At 40.9% G+C, this 20560-nt stretch overlaps 1 protein-coding gene across 3 annotated transcripts in view; it reads right to left on the reverse strand.

The window, feature by feature from the left end:
- The window catches only part of LOC132987951 (rho guanine nucleotide exchange factor TIAM1-like), a 55531-nt gene that overhangs the window by 5732 nt on the left and 29239 nt on the right, over positions 1–20560 (reverse strand). For all 3 annotated transcript variants that reach the window (XM_061054966.1, XM_061054964.1, XM_061054965.1), the window contains 13 exons: positions 18168–18338; positions 16415–16519; positions 14532–14613; positions 14164–14250; positions 11625–11831; positions 10541–10674; positions 2002–2226; positions 1559–1627; positions 1298–1423; positions 1034–1142; positions 716–895; positions 464–582; positions 248–356 (listed from right to left, as the gene is read on the reverse strand). In XM_061054966.1, the coding sequence (XP_060910949.1) occupies positions 248–356; positions 464–582; positions 716–895; positions 1034–1142; positions 1298–1423; positions 1559–1627; positions 2002–2226; positions 10541–10674; positions 11625–11831; positions 14164–14250; positions 14532–14613; positions 16415–16519; positions 18168–18338 (1723 nt within the window). The remainder of the gene's footprint in view (positions 1–247; positions 357–463; positions 583–715; positions 896–1033; positions 1143–1297; positions 1424–1558; positions 1628–2001; positions 2227–10540; positions 10675–11624; positions 11832–14163; positions 14251–14531; positions 14614–16414; positions 16520–18167; positions 18339–20560) is intronic.

Genomic DNA, 20560 nt, shown 5'->3' on the forward strand with positions numbered 1-20560 from the left:
ATATGAACAGGAGTTACTCCATGGCTGTTATAATTTACTGCACTGGATAAAGCTTGGAAAACCTGTAAATGTAAGTTGAAGCCATCTTAAAGCATGCAGTTAAGTAAAAGGTATTGTACTGTCTATTCCGCTGTAGACAGTGGAAGTAAAGGGAAATATTGAAATCTATGAAAGTCCTATTTCAAAAAAACAATAGTTGGGCTGCATGAAATACATAATGTAATCCAAAATCCACATTAATCCTTACCAAAAGCAGCCAGATCAGGGTCCTTTTTGCTCTTTACCAAAGAGGCCGGAGGGTTAATCCACATCACAGTAGAATGCAGCAGAAGATCCCCCATGGAGAGGTCCGCCACCTGAGAGAAAGAGAAATAACACAACAGAGAGTGAAGTATGAATAACTGGAGAGTTCACTGGATTAAGGGTTGATTAAGATAAATGAAATGCATTTCATCATGTTCACCTCTTTTTTATCTGCAGTCTGCTCATTGATGAGCTGGTCGAAAACAGCCCCGTACTCTTCGTGAAGCTTCTGCATTTCATTGATGTGACTCGCAACTTTGTTCATCGCCTTCATTGCAACTGCAAAGGGAAACATTCATGAGATGGATTGGTTCCTTATTTGCTAGTACACTGTGTTTATTATGTGCACTACTATTGTATATGTCTAAAGAACAGATTATATGACAAAAAAAAAAGAGAGAGATTGTTTTACCATCCAGGTGGTAGTGTTCCTCACTGTCTGGGTCAGTGAGAGAGTAGAGCTCCCTCAGCAGCAGCGGGTACTTCAGGACCCTCTGGATGGGTTTGATCAGGTAAGACTCCAGAGTGGACGAATGTTGCTGTCTGGGGTTTCTCACAGCCAGGAAAGCCTTGAAATCCGGGTCAGTCTTTGCTGTAGGTGCAGAAATGTTAGCGTTCATTTAGTTCAGTCATTCATTGAACATGCTTTCTGTACTACACCAGCCCATCAACCATTACAACCAGATGCTTTGTGCTTGATGCCAGACAAGTGGAAGTGCAGTGATTATACCTTTAGCCAGGACCTTTGGGACTTTTGTGTGGCTGGCACAGAAGGCGCTGTAGATCTTGAAGCGATCGGCATAATACAGGAATGAACCACCCAAGGAGAAGAGCACTTTCTGTAGAAACATATCAGCATGTCAAGTTAACACAAAACAAATCTAGGCAGAAATAGTCTCAAATGTTTTGTATCCCTTTGGAGTTAAAAAGGTGATGACAGTATTTTGTTGGGTTGGCCCATTTGAAGATGACGTGTCATCGACTTCACCCTCACCTTAAATTGCTCCACCCTTTCCAGACGCTCCAAATCCGGCACCAGTCTGATTCCATCTTCCAGCGTCCGCAGAAACTCCACTTGGAACTCAACCATCTCACCGAGGTTACCAAACAAAACGTCCAGCTGTAACACACCCATGGAACAATAATCTGACACTGCTACCAACTTAACTGAGGTTGTATTACGTCGACTGTCGTTTATCGTATTTATGTCGCACACAATTTATACACAGTCGTGTAGATATCAGACAGAAAGTACCTCATCCTGTGTAAGGAAGCTTTCTTTCTGCAGAGGTGTCAGGTAGCACTCTATTAGGCACCTCAGGTCCTGAAAAAGAAAAGGAATATGAAAAACATCAACCATTGATCAGACGTTCATAAGGAATGAGCAAGGGCATGTGTGGGTGTTTGGCTGTTGGATGTTGAGTCATTACTTAATAACAGAAAGAAAGCAGCTCTCACAAGTATGAACATAACTCACATTACACAAAAATCAGGTCAACGCTCTGCGTCTCTTTTCAAATGTTCATTTAACTGCTAACAACAATTTAGCTTTTTTTTTTTTACCAGAAGTGGCGCGTATGAGATTGTTTGTCCCTTGTCATCACACAGATCTAGATATGGATAGCTGCCTTATAAGTTATTGATTTGTGCGGTTTCCAAAAAACAATTCAAAAGCACTCAGGGAGAGCCTGTACTGACCTTGACATACGTCTTCTCTGTCTCCACCAGCTCATTGATGACTTTGCGGAGTTTGTCTGCGTGGGAGAGCTGTCTCTGGGTTTGGGTTGCTGCTGTGGGCGGTAAAGCTGACACAGGGCTCGGGGAGAGGGACGACGAGGACGACGACGAGGAGGATGACATAGGGCAGTCCAGGGAATTCATGTCATGGAGACTGCGGCAGAAAGCAGTGGCATGCTCCGTGCTCTGTAGAGAAAGAGACAAAACATAGTTGTTGCATTTCTCACTCGTTTTTTTTAAAGGTTACTTAAAGTCTCAAATTTCTGCTATTAGCACGATTCTTCTAACTATTTCTTATCTTATGAGGTGAAAATAGATGATGAAGAAATACAACAGAATCACCATAAACAAAACTTTCTTACAAAGAAAAAGGATTAAATGTAACTCTATTCCTAACAATTTCCATAAAGTTTTATGAATTAAACAGGAAAGAAAACACCCCTAACAATACATACAGTGCATTCTTGAAAACCTGCCATAACATCACACCACCAACATCAATTGTATAAAAAAAATACCAAGCATGAGCAGACCTGCCAGCCCTAAAAAAAACTCCCTCCCTGTCCAAACACTCTAATTCTAATTGATGCTGCTGCTACTCATTTAATGCATCTTTTTAAAATTCAGAAATAATGAAGAGGGTAAGAAACTGGGCTTTGCAAATGAGGGTCAAAAACATCTGGGAAAAGTTCAGATGAATCATCTTAAGTAAATAAGACAGCTTTTTTTCTCTCCTAAGAATTAGAGTGAAACCCACACAGGTAAAAATGAAATGTTAGGATTAAGAGGTTGTCTCCACATCTCATAGTTTCTTACAAGGCTCTGCAGGTGAGTGAAACAGTGCGTAGGCACTAGAGACAGAAACAAGTGAGAGGTGGGATGTGTTAAGGCAAATCCAAACTGTATTCTGAGTATTACAGCAGTATTGATTTATACAATGCCAAAATCAATCATTATTTTGTTTAATTTGTGCAAATAAAATCTAGTATTTAACTTCTTAAGAGCAAAATTCCACTTTCTCTGGATTCATATCAAACAGTTTCATGTTTGTTTTCTTTGTGCGCAACGTCCTGGCAGGCTGTTGTAAGGACTGTGAGGTATGAGGTCTGTTGATAGATGTGAGGAGAAAACAACAGATATGAATTTACACCCTTTCACCGTCTCTACTCAGCGAGAACTAGTGGATTAAACAGACAATTAGGAACATAATCTTCTTGAAACATGGGGGATTGAATCAAACTCAGCCCACACACTGAGCACTAATGCAAGGGATTGATATGCTCTGTGTCTTTAGATATCATTCCTGTCCAAGACAAACATCTCACGCCTACTTCCGGCTTTAACAAAACTCTATATAATCAGAACCTCAAACTGAACTGTAACCGGCTTAAAAAAGTCAACCTTGAAAGAATAAAAAGCTATGACTTAAAAGGGCCGGTAAATCACCTTCATGTGGAGATAAAAAGAACAAGCACAATGAAACCCCTGCAAAGAGGCACACATTGACACAGTGAGTCGTTGCAATTGCACTCTTGTGAGTACAGTTGATCACATGATGCAAGCCGAAATGTGTATCTATCCGCGCAGGAAGTGACATAAGAAATACGATGGGATTAATGCTTGAAATTAAACAGGTGCTCATCAGAGTAGTGAGAAGTTATTAAAAACTATATGATACACAGATGTCCCTCATCTGTGTGTGGTCTTCGAGAGTGTTTTATCAATCGCCATCTGTTATAATTGATTTGCAGACAGCTGGTCAGCCGGGGACATGGCTTGTCTTTGCTGATTCCATGGTTAGTCTCTTGTTAGGCAGCAACAATGACAAACACAATGTTCCATCGTGGTATCAAACCAGTTTGACAACGTTGCTGGATGCATGCACACACTATTTGATACCTGGGCTGAAAATGAAACATGAGTGAGGATGAAGTGCATTACGAACTAGACACCACCACAGCTGAAAAACAGCCATAGCTGGGTGAACCCTAACCCAGATAGACAAAACGTACATCATGAAGTTAAAAATGATATTAAGTACGTTTAGTTCTGTTGTCCTTGAACGGACAAAATATCGACAAACATGCAGGATCAATGCGCAAACAGAGACATTAAACCATACTGCAGTCACGCCTGTATATTTGTAAACACAAACAACAGAGTGATGACTTTGACAGTCTTGCCGCTCATAAGAGAGGTTGTGCCCTTGGACAGCCACAGGGGTTAGAGACAGATGGAGCCGTGACAGAGACAGACGACAGCGGGAGTTGGAAAGAGAGACAGAGGGAAGGTTTGAGGAAAGATGGCGGGATAATGATTTTATTACCACCGCCAATTAACACGAGAAAGAAAGAACAATGCTGCAAAACTTTCATATAACCGCTACTAACTGATGAAGTGTTATTTAAACATGAATCTGGATTCACATGTAAGTGATTACATTTTGAGATAAGATATTTTAAGATAAGACATTTGTTGCACCCAAAGGTGGTGCTGAGTCACTCTTAACAATACTTACACTGGATAAGTAGCACCCTGCATGTTTAACAACACATTGAATAATGTTTTATTGATTTCATTAACAGATAAACAGGCTGATGTAAAGGTCTGTATATACAGAGGTTCACTTAGGCTCAATGTTTGATTGGACTATTCTTACATAAATTTAATGGGTTGCATCACTATAAATGCCTCTAACCTTGGCAACATCACTGACCTCTGGAGGATCATTTCCACGATACAATCGATCGCACAACTACACACACACACACACACACACACACACACACACACACTCACGGCTCACCAGCTGTAACATATCATAGACGGATTCAGACGAGTGTTTGGAGTTCCTGTTCCTCCAAAAAGCGGACATACTGGCAGGTAAAACAAGGTTCAACAAGAAGTCAGTGGTCCATTTCTTCTCCAGCTTTTCCCCTTCATGTAGCTTCTATTCTTCCGTGCGAATGAGTGCAAGAAAAATGTGTGACAAATATGAGGGGTGCACTTTGTAGGTAGAAAGATCCTCAAACTGGACAACAGTGTAAAAGAATAAAAAAACTGCTGTTCAACACTTCCTTTGGTCTGCAAAACACTGCTGCTGGTACATCTTTACAGTCCCAGCTAAACAAGTAGGTCATACCGCAGATTGAATAGAACAGATTGCAACAAAAAACAGCGCTCCCATGTAACTTTATCCTACAGCATCTATCCAATCTGTCGGTCCTTACAAATCCCATCGACTGCCTCTGCATGCTCCCCCGCCATCTCTCTGTTTTTACTCTCTCCTTCCCCTGCTGCTCTCTTTCTATGTCCTTGTTGCCTGCCTCACTTTCCTCCAGGTGTTTTAGAGCAGCGGCAGCAGCAACATTAAGTAACCAGATCAAACATCACATCTTCATGAGCGATGAAGGAAAGAGGGGAGGGAGGGAATAAGACGAGATGAAGTAGTGGGTGGTGAGAGTAATACTCTCCAACAGGAGAAGACAAACAAGCATCTGGCTTTCTCTCTCTCTCCCCCCCCCCCCTCTTCTCCACAGACACTCAGAGACTTCTGTCAGCACACTTGAGATGATCAGCAGCCTCATTAAACAGAAGGTAAATATTCTAACACTCACTCTTAGGGTTTTAAAATGGATCTCAAACGCACAAGGCAGCAACTGATCATCAGCTTCACACAGATTAAGGGATCAAAACAAATTTTTTTTATTTGAATTTAAACATATCTAAAACAAAAATATATGCCCTGATGCAGAAAACATACATCTTCTCCTTGTGGTGAAAGCAGCATCAAGTAAACTGTACAAATGACATTCGATGCACATCTGACTGGAGGTTTCAGTTTCAACACCATAATTGCACCCATTAAAAGCCTGAAATTCACCTTTCCAGTGACACACTTGTCAATCCAATGACAGTTGCATTTCCACACATGCTGCAAACTTGTCATTCCCGACAAACAAGTATTACGTAACACTAAAGAATATGACCACCGTGCCTTGATTCTGACTGATCAGCATAGCAGAGGTAAGACAAATATGAAGGGATGGTTAAATCATTTCCGTCCCACACATGCTATAAGTTTGGTTTTGATGATGCACAAAAAATCTATTCAACAGATACACATATTTTTGGATGCACAGAGCGACTGATGCAAAACAAATCACTTAACTCATAAACAAAAACAAAAAAGCTTTTAAAATAATTTGTAGAAAAAGTATTCATGGCGGCACTTATAGTAAATAAAAAGAGCCCCTAACAGGGTTACCTTTTCCTCTGGCCAGTCTGAAACAAGCATTTTTTAAATCCCAGAGACCAACCTTTACCCCTTTACAACATGTACTACATCTCACACCCTACCAGCAGAACAGAGAGACACTAGTACAGTATGAGGGAGGAGCATCGAGGCAAGCACAAACCTGCTCTCACACCCGTCAGCTCAAGGCATGCACAGTGTTTGAGAGCCAGGATAAACACAGATTACACACGTCCATATCATATTGGACGTACCGTAACACATCACACACATTCACACACGCACTGGGTGAAATGCATTCTGACATACAGATGCACATATGTAGCAGTTGGAGGGATATACACTTTGATTGTATGTGCTCATGTTTTGACCGTTTCTTTGACATTGTTTCTTCAGAGAGAGCAGGCATGTACTTGTTATGTTCAGTGATTACAGAGAGAAGGAATGAAAGGGAGGGAGCGTCTTAAAGTTCAGTTGCATCTGAAATCAGGGAAACATGCAAATCCATAAATCCCAATGAGGAATGACAGGATATTCACCATGACAGAGAGAGAGAGAGAGAGAGAGAGAAAGAGAGAGAGAGAGAGAGAGAGAAAGACTTTAATCATTTAATCTGGAGTGAAAGGATGATTATGTTTTGACACAAGTCTTCACAATTCTACGCATGAATGTTCAGACTTTAAAGCGGTTGATTTTCTGTAAGTCTGAAACCTTCCTACAACACAGTGAAGTTACGAGTCGAAAGTAAGTGTCAAGCTAAGCCGTTTATTTCCCTGAAAAACTCTCAAGGATTAATACAAGGGCAAAGAAATATTCAGTTTTGTACATTAAAATATGTTTTAAATGTTTAAAATATTACAACTGATTACATAAAACTATAAAAGAGTACAAAAAAATGCTAAATACTGAAATATTGCAGTCAATACTGGTTAAAACTCATGACTTTTTATTTAACAAGCTGTGTGTGTTCACAGACAATCTGTTGTCTTTCAGGCCTCAATAATCAACAAAGTTCTCCCCCTGGTGGACAAATGTGAAACAACAGCAAAAACCAGGACAAAGCTGAAAGGCTTGTGATGTGAAAGAACATTTAAAAAAATAAAAAAAAACATTTTTATGGCTAAATATATATTAGGCACTGACGTATTAGGGCCTTAGTTATTACATAACATTGTCCCTCCACTATGCTTTTTGCAATTTCCTTGTTATACCATCCTATTAAAGAAACAGAAAATAACAATTAACCAGTTTACAAAAAAACAAAAACATACATGTCCACTGATACCCACACCCACACTGACCCGACTTGTATAAATTTGGGAATGAAGGCTGCATTACAAACTTCTATATGTTTAAGTATGGTTCCAAGAGCTGAACAATGTCTTATACATATTTTTCAATGATGGATTTGTGACATTACACTAACTCTGCTGACGCTTAAAGCCAATAGAACATTAAAAAGGGCATCCAACTCTATGGCTATAGGCTCAAAATTGGATCAGTCATTTAAATCAGCGTTTTTTTGTATATTCTGTAAAATCAATATGAGACAAAGAAAGAGTTTTTGTTTTAAGTAGCTGGATTTACAATTACACTGTATGCAAAGAGCCATTTAAACAGAATTACACCATCAAGATTCAATCAACACAAACCATGAGTCTCCTTTCCCTTTAAGCACTGAATTATGTATTTTCCATTTCATATGCCCCTAAGACAAACTGATAGAGGTTTGTCAATTATAACCGGCACTTGTCAGTGAGGCTGACTACACCTTGGAGAACACTGGCAGTCACTGTCATCTCTATTATCGCTGTTATCACAGGCAATCGTTGTTTTATTCTCTGGTTATCATAGTGAGGAGGTGGCTCTGTGCTTTGTCTAAAATAATGAACCTCCCTGTTTCCTGCGGCTAGCCAGACACTCATTTATCTCCACTAAATGATGTGAAACACTGTGGAGAATGAAGTAATTAGAATGTGAGGATAATTAAAATTGTCCCACATTGCCTCATTTTCCTTGGTCTTGCCAACATGTGACCGCAGGCGCAAATGAAATGAGGAAAGATGCAAAGCATGGCACTTCAGAGACCATCCAAAGAAGATAAAAAAAATGGTCAAAACAAACAGAAAAAGGGTCACTCAATATTTAGAAGAGGGAGATAAATGGCCGGGTTTTAAAAGAACATTCTGACATGTGATTCTGTAGCAACTTTGGATCGTCTTTGTGGACAGAGGGAGAGTCCAAGAGCTCTAGGCTGAGGTCAGGGTCCACAGCCTGCTGGAGAGCCGAGAGACGCCTCATGTTTATGCTAATAAACAACAGGAGGTTGGTGTGGAAGGGGAGCAGAAGAAGTAGGACAGGAAATTAAAAAGAAACTGGAAGGGTGGGAGAATAGGTTAAGGAGACAGATGCAAAAAATGGACAGAGAAAGAACACTTGAGCTGTCGTGTATGAGACAGGACAGGGTCATGTTGTTGCTTTCAATCATGGGGACAAAAAAAAAAAAGATAATTAATCAGTTATCCAAGGGAAAATAAGGGGAGATGAAAAATGAGGACAAGTGCAGGAAAAGAAAGCAGACACACATGTGAAATAGGGAGAGAAATCCGACAGCCCATGTTAGACTGGAGCCGGAGGTGAAAGACTGGAAGGTGAGATGAAGATCACAGATTTACAGAGCTTTGTTTATACTGTTGCACTTCTGGGCTCTCTTTCTCTGTTTATGCAGAACGCAGTCCTCAGACAATACATGAAAAAGCAGATGGCTTTGCATCAAACACAAGAACAACACACACAAGGGACAAGCCTTTGTTATGATGTCTTCAAAGACTACACAGCTTCATAGAAATAAGATGCTACAGCGAGTCTCATTTACTGTATGATTAACTCTGTTACATCATGAGTGCGGGCTTTTTGTGCCTTCTAGTTCATCTGAATAGATTTGAGAGGACGTCTTCTGCAAACACTGAGCTTTATTTAGCACGAGTTATGAAGGCATTGTGCAGGGACTCATACAGCTTTGTTACGTTTAATACATTTGGAATTGCTTCAGGTTTTTCTCACATCATGTGCACCAAATGAGACTTAAGCAGGCCTCTATCTCCTATCCATCCATCCTTAAAACGCTATCAGTCGCTCCGTCTCTCATCTCCTCACACTTTGCTTCCACCTAACAATGGCAAATTGGAGTAAGAGAAACGCCACTGTCCAAACGGGCTACTGGAGTCTAGACCGGAGCCAGTTCTGACCTCACCCATTAGTTCTCCCTCCAGACTGAAGCTCACTGACACATATCCAAGAGAGAACACAGCGCTGTCCCTTCTCTTTCGGCATCTTTTGTCCATGTCTCTGCCATCGACAGAGAGGTAGAAGAAAAAAAGTTTGTCTGGTTGTTACAGGTTATCACACATCGCCATGGTAATGGAAGTGACAGCCGTATCCAAGAGAGGCTGGCTGGCATACAGCGTGTCTCTGCACCGACCCTGATCAGATCAGACGTAATCTTAATTACAAAGTGATGCTGTTAGCGCACTCTTTTGCTCATCTATCGGTCATCATTACACACACACACACGCGCACACACACACACACTTATGCCAGCAATGTAGAAATACTAAGTGTAATAATGTGATTCAGGCTACTGTGTGTGATAGTATGTCGTGAGTTTTAACAGAAATTGCAAACATTCAGCATGAATTCTTTATCACGATGGTCTTGTTTTCACGAAAAAGCAATGTCAAAGCAGTCACATGAGTGTGAAATATGGTGTAATGCCTGTGCATGCTCGTTGAGCCACTTACACCGTTTCACGTCTCAGAATATTTTTCTGCCTCAGAACAGCCTTTGCGCAAAGGTCACAGACATCACAAGAGAAAAAGCCTTTGAACACGTCCCAGCTTTTCTCACCATCACTTTCTACATGCTCACAACCCAAAACAAGCTGACATCGGTGAGGAAATGTCAAGCTGTTGACCTTCCAGATTCATTTTAAATAATTACAAACACACAAGGACTTTTAGTCATTTGCTTAAAAAAACAAACACATCCACAATGTGCTGGATAGCTGATCCAGGACATCAATGTATTTAATCTCCGTCACAAATCAGCAGACAGGATGGATAAGATACTCCATCCTGTGAAAAAATAAACTGTTAATCCCCTGCTCTAGTGCAGGTATGTGTCTGATTATGTTTGGCTTAGTGTGTATACATATTAAAGTTGTGTCTTTGATTGCCATGTCCTTACCTTCTGTCCCATCCCGGTAATGGTTTTGTCTTCCAGATGACCTCCAGGGCTCTGCTGGGTCAGCCGATGTCCTTCATCCAAACTCTCATCTTGGCTGTTCACTGTTAAGCCCGACACCTCATCCAGGATGTCCTCTACAGAGAGAAACGGAGGACTGAGCTTATTGAGCAACTGCACATACATCATATACAAAAGAAAACACTTTATCTTCAACCTCTATGTCTGGATATCCTGCTTGATTAATGGATTGTACACTTGAAAAAGCATCCTCTCAGTTGGCATTCCTACTGCTTTTTATTTGACGATAAATATAAACAACAACCTCCTTGGTGCAATAAAACCTTAATGTTTCCTATTATAAAATGACTATTAAGAAATATTTTTCAAATTTCCAACTGCTTCAGTATAAAATGTCTCATTTAATGTCTCCTCTGTGTTGAAGGCCACTTGGTTTAACACCCGTCTCCACTTTAGTATGATATAATTGGTAACCTCCATCTGTCTGCTGAATAGTCTTTACCTTCTGGATGACCCTTTGAGTACAGCATATCCTACACAATGACAGCTCCACACCGCTCAAGGATTCACATTAATATTCATATTGCTCTGAGTCCCTGTATAAACAATGCCAGCTTGTCAGCCTGCGCAGTGCACAGCTCCAATTTATAAGGAATACAAATGGTGCCCTTGCGTGGATAAAAAGAGCAGGTCAGAGGAGAGCTGACGGCTGCCTGCAGGTTGCTTAGCAGACAGCATCCACGCATAATTAGAAAATCGTCATATTCACCCTCTGCTTAAAAAGATCACCCTCTGCGTTCTCACATAAAAGGTTTCATAGAGGATGTATGACGGTATATAAAAAAACACATGGATAGGAAATTTGCAACTTGCCATTAAGCTGTAGATTTAGATTTATTCTGTATGAATAAATCTGATCTGTATTAAATGAAAAACCCTCCTCATCCTATTGAGCTACATGGGTCACTGGAGGACATTGTTTGCATCATTCAATAAACCACAATATCATAAACTGATCCCATGTGTGCATGTTTTTTTTTTTTATATGTAAAAAGGATGTTTTTACCTTGGCTCTGGGAGAAGATGTCTGTGGCCAGGTCACCATCGGAGCGCCGGGGCGGAAGGGTGCACAACAACCGAGAGTCCAGCTGGGGCAGGGTGCTGACACTCAAGGTCAACGCTTGGTTTATGAACGCAGCCCTCATGTCTTCCATTTGGAGGGCAGATGCAGGTTTACCATTCAGCAAAAGGATCTCATCCCCTGCTTTCAGACCTGATGAGAAATCAAGCGGGGGAAAACTAAGTATCAAAATGTAAAATACAGCATGAAAAACTGCAACCTCAGCAACGCACCAGTAAATGAAAAGGTCATCTGTCATTCCAAAATACACATGACCATCCAACACAGCAGCCTTCCTGTGAGCCATCATCTCAACTTGATGTTAACAAATGATCGACACAAACGAAACTTTAGAGCCGCACTGCTCGTCTCTGAGGCTGAGTGGACATGTTGGGACTCTAATGTGGTCCATAACATTAAAAATACATCATCTATGCTTGTTTGCTTGAGGCAAATACTGATCTAACATGACTGGATCAGTTGAAGAGGGATGGTGCAATGGCTGTCTATTCCTGTCCTGTCATTGTATATAGATTCATGTGTTAATATGGATGAGAGGAAAAACCATGGGCTTCACTAGAACACAGCTTCAGTTTGAGCTTCTCCCTCTAGCCCCTCCCCTCGACCACCTGTGCCCAGCTCTGCTAATTGAGAATTAGCACTCAATCAGTCCGCCAATTACCAATGAACTTCACCCAATAAACCTGATTGGTTGTGACAGCTGTTTAGGCGGTCTGACAGCACTGTCACCTGCCCCTCGCTGCAGAATGAACCGAGACAAAGGGTTTTGGTCCAGTTAGCACAGTCACACGTTTGCTTGTTATCGTTTTCTCTGACCTCAGTCTCATTTTATATCATGCAGTTGAATAGAAGCAGCAGCCTACATGTATGCAGGATAGGGCTTTTACTACGCAACAAGACAAACGCAGGCGAACATACAGTTACATATATAGACACACATAGCACACATTTTGCCCTAAGTTATGACCTACTTGTCTGGGATGTGAAATGTCAGCTGTAGAAGATTCTTTATTGGACTGAGAGCGATAACCCCTCAGGCCCTATAGTGCTGTGTGTGTGTGTGTGTGTGACTGTGTGTGCTCTGCTATGTGTGTCTGTGTGCACTTCTGTAGGGGGGAGGGGGAGCAGGAATTACAGTGAGAGAGAGATGGAGGAAAAGACCCTTTGGGGCTCCTTGTCCAGTGCTGGCCTGGTTTCTGCGTGCACCCTGCGGAAATGAAAGCGTGATCTCTTTCAGTCCCCGTTCATCCTCCTCACGCTCAGAGAAACACACACACCACACACGCGCGCTCATCCCTGCGTACACATTGACCAACAAATGTCCTGCCTGACACACTTAATTCAATGATTCAGCAAAATATAGTTTCACAAAGCTGTATTGTGTTGTCTGGAAGCTGTTTCTTCTCCTTCACAGTGAAGGAACAGTGCAGCTGTACCTTCTGACTGCTAAGTTAGCGTCTTTTAGATTGCTAGTACGCTGGAGGACACAATCTCACAGTTGAGTAACCTTGGTCTGACCCTGGGGCACAACAGTGAGGCATGTTATTTTCTATGCATTAGCGTTTATCTACAGAGAAGCCGTGTGTTTCATAAACCCATTATATGTGTCTGGCTCTGCTTATAGACAAAGATATGAAAGGGGGGTTATCTCTATGCACTGATTTTCATAAAGGAATCAGATGAAGACAAAGGAATGATGTTTTTCTCCTTTGCTCTCAGGAAGGAGGGCAAAGCAGAGATTTCACAGCTTATATGCAATCTTTTTATTCTAAGGGTCTTCACATCATGCCCATTCCCAGACTGACTTTTGTTTTCATCAGACTATCAAATGAAGTGAAAAGGGCAGCGATAGAGTCATTTAAGATGTTATTTATTTCAATTGTTCAATTATTTTCAATTGGGTTTTTTTCTTTATGAATTTTTTCTCAATTTTTCTATTTTGCAGATCCATGATTCCTGATTCATATCATTAAGTGATGTTGGAGGCCTTTCTGGGCTGTGATTCTCTCAGTGGACTCACTGTCTCAAATGTTGATCCAATAAATTAAAAGAGACTGCACCAGCTCTCTACCTGTTCCTTTGGCATCTTCCTGTAAGCAATTTTTTAAAAAGTGTGCATTTTGTTTTTCATCTCTTCCCCTCATTCCTTCTCTGTCCTAGCACCACCAGGCTTTTCCCTCAAACACAATATTTAGCAATGTTTTCTTAGCAGATGATGCAATGCAGTAACACAACACTGCACCGATAAGAAGTCATCTGAGTTTCAGGTGCTTCTTAGAACAGGTGCGCAATGTCAACTTGAGAAATATGTACCCAGCTGTCACATATCTTCACATAACCTCTGGTGATACTGACCCAGATTCAAGAATGAAAATTGTTCTGTTGTTTTTTATGACTGAATGTCAACTTCAGGGTGCTTCATTTATCTACAATTGTGTTTCATTGGTAATAAAAAAATATCTACCTTTAGCTGAGGCCAGTCCATCTTCTTTTACTTCAGTTATATGGAGCTGCTGCATCCCGTCCTCATCTATTACTGCCACAGAAAAACCTAAAGACATACATTATAAGACATAGAAAAGATTAATCCATCAATTCTTATAGTGCTCTTTGCAATATCTCAATTTGACATAGTGCACTGCTGCATAACTACCCGCAATTAGATCCACTTAGGACAAAATGGGCTCCCACTGGGGGACCCCCCCTTTAGTCGTTAACCAAGCATGACTCAATAAGATCTATTACAATATCAATTTGTTAGAGATTTTATGAGTGTGCCTAGAACTGAGTCTATCTAGTTGAAAAAAGGGATATTGTCAGAGACTAGCATACCGTATCCAATGGTGCAGGACTCAGCTTTGTCAAAGCAGATCACCTTTGTAGCTTTGTGGCAAATCTCAATTTCTTTGTAGAGCTGCAAACACAAGAAGAGTCTTTTTAATTGGCAAAAAAAATGAAAAGAGAGCCGTGTTATTGGATGGAAGTCAAGGTCATGTTATCACGCTTAATAAAGAATATATAGATTCATGTATTATTCAGTCTTCTTAACAGAGCAATCACATGTGAAGGCTGTGGGGTCAAAATCCAAGTCAAGACTGAGAAGAGAGTGGGTGCTCAGAAGAGGTTTTGACCTCACAGCGGGGCGAGAGCACACACACAGCTGTGTGTATGAAGCAACAGACAGGAACAGAAGTCTGCTGTGTGTAATGGGCTTCACCGTGGAGAAATAATAAAGTCATATCATAGACGAAGGATGAAAGAGGGTGAAATGAGTCACTGATCAAAGCAGGCAGATAAAAGGCCTCTTGAGGAAAAAGAGCGCGTTATACAATGACTTTGCTTTGAGGCAAAGTTCAGTGTATCACCTACAAAGAGCCGTCACAAAGAGAATACGTTTTGGGGTTTACAGTGGCTGGGTAATTTGAGGGAGAGGTCTTTTTCAATGAGAATGATTGTTTTATGAATAATAAGAGTACAAACACAAATGGGTGCAGTTCTTGTGGCACATCATACACTCTGAATGCTATTTTGCATAATTTATAGCATATGTGATGAAGCTCCTTTTGCATCCTGGGAATTTTTTATGCATTGCATATCAAATCTGCTACCGAGTCATAAAACATGCACAAGCCCGGCATCCAGAGCTGCCTGAAATGAAACCAAAATGAATTCATAATAAGGTGATGCCCCCATAATTCAAATGGGACACTGAATTTCAGCTGAGACTGCAGTTCAGCCAAAAAAAAAAACAATCAATAAAGAAATCAAACAAGAGTAACTACCTGCGAGACTGAGTAACTACCAAGAGAAACAAGAGTGTCAAGCCTGAGAGTCAATCAATCAATCAATCAATCAATCAATCAATCAATCAATCAATCAATCAATCAATCATTATTTGTATAGCACCAATACATAATAATAAAGGTTTCTAAAGACACTATACAAAGAGCAGGTATAAGACCTTACGCATTGCTTTATTAGAAAGACCCAACGTTAGTCCATCATGAGCACAGCACTTACTTTAACATTTAGCAAAGTTACAGTGGAAAGAAAAAACTTCCTTTTAAGAGGCAGACATTTTGGGCAAAAACAGGCTCATGATGAGAAGCCATCTGCCGAAAACTGCGGCAGGTTTGATAAATGGCATAGGGGGAGATGAGATAAGATGATAGGAGCGTGTTGTAAATGATTTAAACATTTTAGGAGCGAAAAAGCTAGATGCGGATTTTCCAAGTTCAGAGAAAACCAGTGGGACTTGAAGCAATAGACCGTCAATAGAGCTAGTTCGGTAGGGTCCGGTGGTCCAGTTCAGCAGTGGTGTTGTATAAGATGGTGAACGTCCAATAAGGGACTTATAGATAAAGAGATACATGTGTTTATCATGTCTCTGTGCCAGAGAAGAACAAACCAACTTTGTTATACAGAATACAACGATGACTGTTGTAGGGCTCCCCGGTAATGAATCTGAGATCAGACTGATAAACTGAGTCTTAGGTTTTAAGAGCGGAAACAGAGGCATGTCTATAGATAATATCGCCATTAATCGAGGACTGACATAAAGACTGCTTCAACAATACATTTCCTACAATTAAGAGGGAAGTTAGCTCTGTTTTTAAAATCAGGTATCCTGACTGTAAAATCTGGACATTTACTTGTAATGATTGTTAAATGTATTATAAGTTCTTATGATGGTGCTTCAGTGTGTATTTCCTCACCAGATCAGAGATTTCCTCTTCAAATTTGGGAACATAAAAGAGCGTCTGGTTGTCCATCCACACCTTCAGACGCAGGTAGTGGCTAGATGGATCTATCTTGTGGGTCTGGAGGAAACAAAACAGAGAAAAAGTCATGCTTAATGGAAGGAAAACCATAAAAATTGACAGCTACAACCAGTGTATCTATACTTCTTTAAAACAACAGGCCGACATAATCTAATTACTTGTGGTTCATATTCCCTGCAATTTGAAGCCAAGCTTTTCTTTGAATGAAACAAAGGGGCACTCTTTTAAATTCACCTGTCAAAACACCATTACGTCTACCATTACTGTACAAAACAGCTCATAAAAATACCCTGACAAAAGGACACAGACCTATAACCAGCATGCATCCAATCATATATGTAATACATGTATTTCTGCATGCATGTTATGCACAGGGGACCATGAATTAGACGCTCCAGTTCCTTGTGACATGTTTATGGCATGCATTCAGAAAATACGCCCACACACATGATGATCAGCTTTACATATATGTGTCAACCAACTCATAAGTAGAACGTATACATATCATTAGTTAAGATTATTCTAGTGTTTCTCTGACTGAGACCAATTAGGGAGAAAAGGAGATGAAGTGGAAATAAATCTGACAAGACAGTGTGAGACAGAATTATGCAGTGTATATTCTTACGTCTGAAAGAAATGTGACAGCCAGTGGAAGAGAGCACAGGCGACATGTTCACTTTGCTGCCTTCTAAGAAGAATCATATAGTCTCAACACCAAGGTATTTTTGAGATTCAAATTGATGCTCAACAAGAAAACTGATAATCTGCCTCAAACTATTTATGTTTTGCTGCTACCCTGATCTGGATTTGAATGGTTGACGGGGGCATGTTTGCCTGTCGTTGGCTGTCAATAGCCTGTAAAAAGGTGTGATTTATTATCCTTATGTAACCACTCAAAACTCCCCTGACAGAGCAGTGTGAAGTTTTATGTGAATCGTTCCTCACATTGCATGTGTTTGACAAAGCTGTTAAAATATATTATTGGCATTTTTAACAGGCTGTTACCAGTTTTGCCGTAGTGTTTGTGTTTACATACTGTAGATTCTGTCTATAATGCAAGGAAACGTGCACAACAACATTTTTCTGTTACAGCTGCAAAGCTCTCATACACGCTTAGCTACATCTTGGCTAATTATTCCAAAAGGTGAGATACTCCTTAAGAGATCCACGACCAGTGTCTACAAAAAGATGGCAGCCTTTTATCCCAAACGTTTATAATCTTACCTCTCTAACCCACAATACACTCAGTCGATCTAGCATGCAACTTAGGCATCCGTATTGCACTTTTATTGCATTGCACTTTTTCTCCTCACCTCATTTTTTCGTTGTTTTCCTTCATTGTTTTTCAATTTACTTATTTTTGAAGTTTGTTGTTTTGGGTTACTTTTTTGCAAGTTTGCTCTCTATTCTGTCTCTGACAGTGTGGGATGTGTGGGGGCTTAGAAGATGATGTTTCTTTTATTTCTTTGTTCTGTTAAACCAAAAACAAAAACATATATACAGAAAAGAAACATAACAATGAGTTACCTGTCAATCCAAATTGTTAAACAGACACACAATTTTAGGTCTGTAGATATATGTCTATGTAGATCCCCTTGCACATAAAGTGCTGTACAGCAGATTTGTAGCTAACAAGCTAATAGTCCCTGGCTATGTAATGTGTGTTCTGCTGTTGCTAATGGCTCACCTTGCAGACAGCGCTCAGGACATCCAGCGCTGTCTCACCAGGCTGTACGATTGCCAAGACAGGCTGATTGTTGGGCAGACACACCCAGGAGGGAGTCAGGTAATCAGGAACCCAGATGTCGCTGTCTGTGTTTTGCTGAGGAAGACTTTTCACGGAGTCCTCTTTCTCTTTCTGAAAACACATCACCACATAGACTCAAACAGGGGTTCATACATCTTTGAGGAGCCCGCGTGTGCGGTGAAAACAGAAGGCACATTATAATAAATTCAGTGTTATCTTAAAAACCTTTTAGCCCCATATTCTGTTATCCAAAATGAGAATATCTGAAATCATGTAATAATCTGCATAATTCAGGATTATTTCCCATCTTGTTCTCAAAAGAAACCAGATTTGCTTGGACTGATTGGACTAATATGATGGAAGCCGGCCCTGAAAGCAGCAGGAGATCTGATTACAGAATCTAATTCATTTATGTTGATGAGAGCCTCCTGGTAGAATTGTGTCTCTTCCTTGGTGTTTGTTACAGACAATATGTATGTGCTTTTGCAGTTTCAAGTGTATGGGTGCATTCTGTCCAAACTATCATCTGTAACCTTTAAGCCCATCAGTCTGACCTCTGCCAATCTGGCAGCCACTTCAGCCTCTCTCGCTCAGAATCTGTCACGCTCGTCTTTTCAACTCGACCTCACGCTGTCTGTCACTGATACCTTATCTCCTCCATTCAGGTAACAGCATACATCAACTCATTTATTCTTTCATCCTCCCCCCATTCACTCCCCTTCTGGTGCCCTTTTTCTTCCATCCATACATCACTTCATCATATCCCTCCTCCCCATGTTTCATCTACGCCACACAATCTGCTGACTGTTACCAATCTGCCCTGGTGGTCCCTGTTTGGATGAACATGATGAAGATCTATGTGTGGTTCTGTGTCTGTGTGTTTATTTCAATCTGTGTGAGTGAACTTTAAACAGAGAAGGAGATGGAAGGAGCAAAAAATATGCAAAAGCACCCTTTTGTACTCACAAACAAACGCGCATGTTCACAAGCACAAACAAAACATAGCTATAAAGAAAACACACACATTTTCTCAGAAAAGAGACCAGGGGCCTAGAACTAGCACCTCCCCCTAACTCCCTGAACTCCACAGTCCTGCTTGGCACCATCTGGCTCCCCTCCTGGCCCATCCAAGATGCCTCTGCTTGGGGGGCTGGGGGGGGGGGGGGGGGGGGGGGGGTCTTAGGCAGAGTACTAATAATTAAGTAATTTTCCCCTCATTCCCCCCCATTTCTTTCTGCCATCCGTGGGATTCCCCAGAACAAACAGAGTGAAAGCCATCAGATGTGAAGACGTGGAACAAATTTGCTGAAGATGCTCAGTGCTTTTGATGCAGCATTTCCAGCTCCGTCTCACTACCAACTGAAGCATGCTGCATCCGATGCAGTTCTTTAATGTCATCCCATAGCCTGCCAGCTGAAGCAGGGGCGTGGGTGGAAGGAAATCAATCTCTCACAGTGCCACTGGGGGCCCTCAGAGTCAGAGTGGGTTAGTGCTGCAGAGTTTTCTTCTATTTTCTGAGTTCAGACTGAGGCCTCTCTCTCCGTCACCCCTTCTCATCTCTGCTGCCTTTTACCAGATCTCATAAAATATGGAGCCCCCCATGCTTGTCCCATGCTTGTCCTTGCCCAACCCATGAGTATTTGGACCTAACCGTTCAGATTAATTTATCATTTACTAGGCTGTGATAAGGCTTCCAGAAACCTACATTCTTTGGAAGCTTTGGATCATCTATTTTTCTCTTTGAAAATATTATTCATTATTTGCAATTGTCTCTAAATGTGGCCAATACCACAGAGACACACTGGAGCACAGATGGTGTGAAACTGCCTGGTCCTTTGGAAGCAAATGTCTGCGTAATTTGTTGAAACATCAGAAAGCTAATGATGTGAACAGATCAAATCAAATTTGTCTCAGTGGGATTATCTGACAGAAATATACCCCCAGGTCAATATTCTGTGAAGCTGACAGAGTTGGAATAACTGGGAGCCAATGAAGAAAGAAAATGGGAATCTGTCAGCTCTGATCTGAAAATAGCTTCTGATAAGCCAGAGGGCAAAAACAAAGGTATTATTTGTGCTTATGTCACAGACTGGTCAGAAGTGAGAGAAAGGGGAAAGAAGTCTGGAAAAACAAACAATTTGTTAACTGGTCAAGGAGAAAGAACAGCGTCAGTAAATCAAAACGGTTTGTTCATTTAACACAAATGAACTAAATGATGACCTGATTGCACTGAGGAAAAGATTCTTCACCTTTTAAAAATTTAACAGTCAGACTACATTTCTCCTTTCATCTCCAGCTAGGAGGGAAGTGTATGTCTGAAAACATTTAAGCGG

The sequence above is a fragment of the Labrus mixtus genome, chromosome 14 (assembly GCF_963584025.1).
Source record: "Labrus mixtus chromosome 14, fLabMix1.1, whole genome shotgun sequence".
NCBI lineage: Eukaryota > Metazoa > Chordata > Actinopteri > Labriformes > Labridae > Labrus > Labrus mixtus.